The 2046-nt window shown below is 40.0% G+C and overlaps 1 protein-coding gene across 1 annotated transcript in view; it reads left to right on the top strand.

Annotated features, from left to right (window-relative positions):
* The first annotated feature begins 361 nt into the window (after positions 1–361).
* Positions 362–2046, top strand: part of daxx (death-domain associated protein) — an 8845-nt gene continuing 7160 nt past the window's right edge. Inside the window, exons 1-4 of the mRNA XM_014011292.1 lie at positions 362–648; positions 1072–1509; positions 1595–1726; positions 1818–1934. Coding sequence (XP_013866746.1) covers positions 406–648; positions 1072–1509; positions 1595–1726; positions 1818–1934 — 930 coding nt within the window. The 5' untranslated portion in view covers positions 362–405. The remainder of the gene's footprint in view (positions 649–1071; positions 1510–1594; positions 1727–1817; positions 1935–2046) is intronic.

Below are 2046 nucleotides of genomic sequence, written 5' to 3'. Positions count from 1 at the left end.
TCCCAACAGTTTTTAAATGTAAAGGAAGTTGTGTAGAAACAGTTTGTGTTCCTTTAAAATGTGTTATCCAATATTTTGGGGAACTCAGATCAATAAATTTCAGTATTAATGTAGTTTTCCAGATAATTTTTAATCTGGAGTCAGTCTAAAAGCCCTTARATTTTCAGGGAAATATTTTTCCACACAATTCAGTAACTTATAATGAGATTATAACTCTTTAATGGCATTTGAAAACTTTAAATAGTGTGGCCTTGTTTCTAACCAAGTGAGAAGGTTTGGCAGTCAGAAACAAATTTATAGATTTACAGTTTCTACCAAATATTTAAACGATTATAACTTTCCTGACACAGTTCACCACATTCTGCCTGTTTGTGTGTTTTATAAACAGAACTAAACAACGTTTGAATGGCGGTGGCTCCTGCCTCGTTAGCAGATAAGATCATAGTCCTCGATGATGACGGTGAAGAAGAAACAAGCCCTCGGCCTCAGCGTTCTGCTGCCGCCTCATCCTCTGAGCAAAAAACCAAGCATGTTTCACCGCTCAGACCTCAGACCTCAGCRCCCACCCACATCACCAAGTCCCCGTTCGCCACCGCCAAGAAGGAGGTTCATGTCCTCAAGTTAGAGAACGAGAAGTTATTCAGCGAGGTGAGACATCATTAAAACATCTTTTTATCTTAACTTAGGCACAATTTTATTCATTACTCTCACCCTTCAGATCAGATATTGACTTGAAACTTAAAAAATAAGAAATTTCAGACTTTTATTCACTTCTCTCTTTAATGCATTCTCTAATAACAAACACTGCCTTCACTGGTCTCTTTAATGACTTAAGTCTCAAACATGACTTCCTGCACAACGCTGATATGTGACAGCTTTAGGTGTGTGTTTGATGTTTGATGTGAGGTGTGTAATAACTAAATAAACTTGTTGAAAACTCAAAAACTTCTAAGTGAATAGCTTCTTAAGATATGAACATATTCATGTTTACCTGACTTGTTTTTAGCTGTTCTTTAGCTCATAGAACGATCAGCTCATGTAGCATCGTTTTAATCTTCTTTGTCCCCTCAGTTTGTGGAGCACTGCACTCCTCTCACTAAGGACTGCCCCGAGGTTTTAACCTACCTTCAAGCGAAGCACGCCAAGGCCTCTCCTGATTTTCTGTCCTCCGTCGAGTTCAGGAACAGTCTGGGACGATGTCTGACTCGCGCTCAGGCCAACCTCACCAAAACGTTTGTCTACATCAATGATCTCTGCACGGTCCTCCGGCAGCACACTGTCAAAAAGAGGCAGGCCCTCACCAAGGTTGAGCCGCCTGCAGATAAATCAGGTACACGTCCATCTACCTCGGTTTCACTCAAGTTCAAAGACAAAACTAAGGGAAAGACGGAGGAAGAGGAAGATAAGTCTGCGGTAGAGGAAGAATCTACCACCTCAGAGGTCCAGGAAAAACCTAAAGAGGAGGATCCAGAGGCTGAGAGGAAAGCTAAGAGAGCTTTAAGGAAACAGGTCAATAAATCAAAACAAATTATTTATTAAAACTGTTCGTTTCCTGTAAAGACTCATAATGGTTTATATTTGTTTTTGAATCCAGATTGCATACCTGGAGAACCTCCTGAAGGTTTACAACGATGAGATCTACCGCCTGCAGCAGGCGGAGCTGAGTTTAGACGACATGGAGACGGAAGACTCGACGTACATCCAGGAGCACAAACTCAAACGGAAGGTTTGTGACGTCAAACAGATGGAGCTGCATCACCAGAATAAAGATAAAACATTACAACAAGCCATCATTAACTCTTCTTTTTCTTTTACAGATGATGAAGATTTATGAGAAATTATGTGAACTAAAAGGCTGCAACACACTAACAGGTCGAGTTATTGAGCAGAGGATCAAATACTCTGGTACCCGCTACCCTGAACTCAACAAGAAGGTGAGCTGATTGTTTCAGAAATTTCCTGCAAACCAAAGTTATAATAGTTTTGGATTTTTCATTATAGTTTAGTTTTATTTCGTTGTGACTTTTTTCCTTTTAATTCAGTTAG

This window comes from Austrofundulus limnaeus, unplaced genomic scaffold (assembly GCF_001266775.1).
Source record: "Austrofundulus limnaeus strain Quisiro unplaced genomic scaffold, Austrofundulus_limnaeus-1.0 Scaffold79, whole genome shotgun sequence".
Classification (NCBI taxonomy): Eukaryota; Metazoa; Chordata; class Actinopteri; order Cyprinodontiformes; family Rivulidae; genus Austrofundulus; species Austrofundulus limnaeus.
This window is presented reverse-complemented; position numbering and strand designations above follow the sequence as displayed.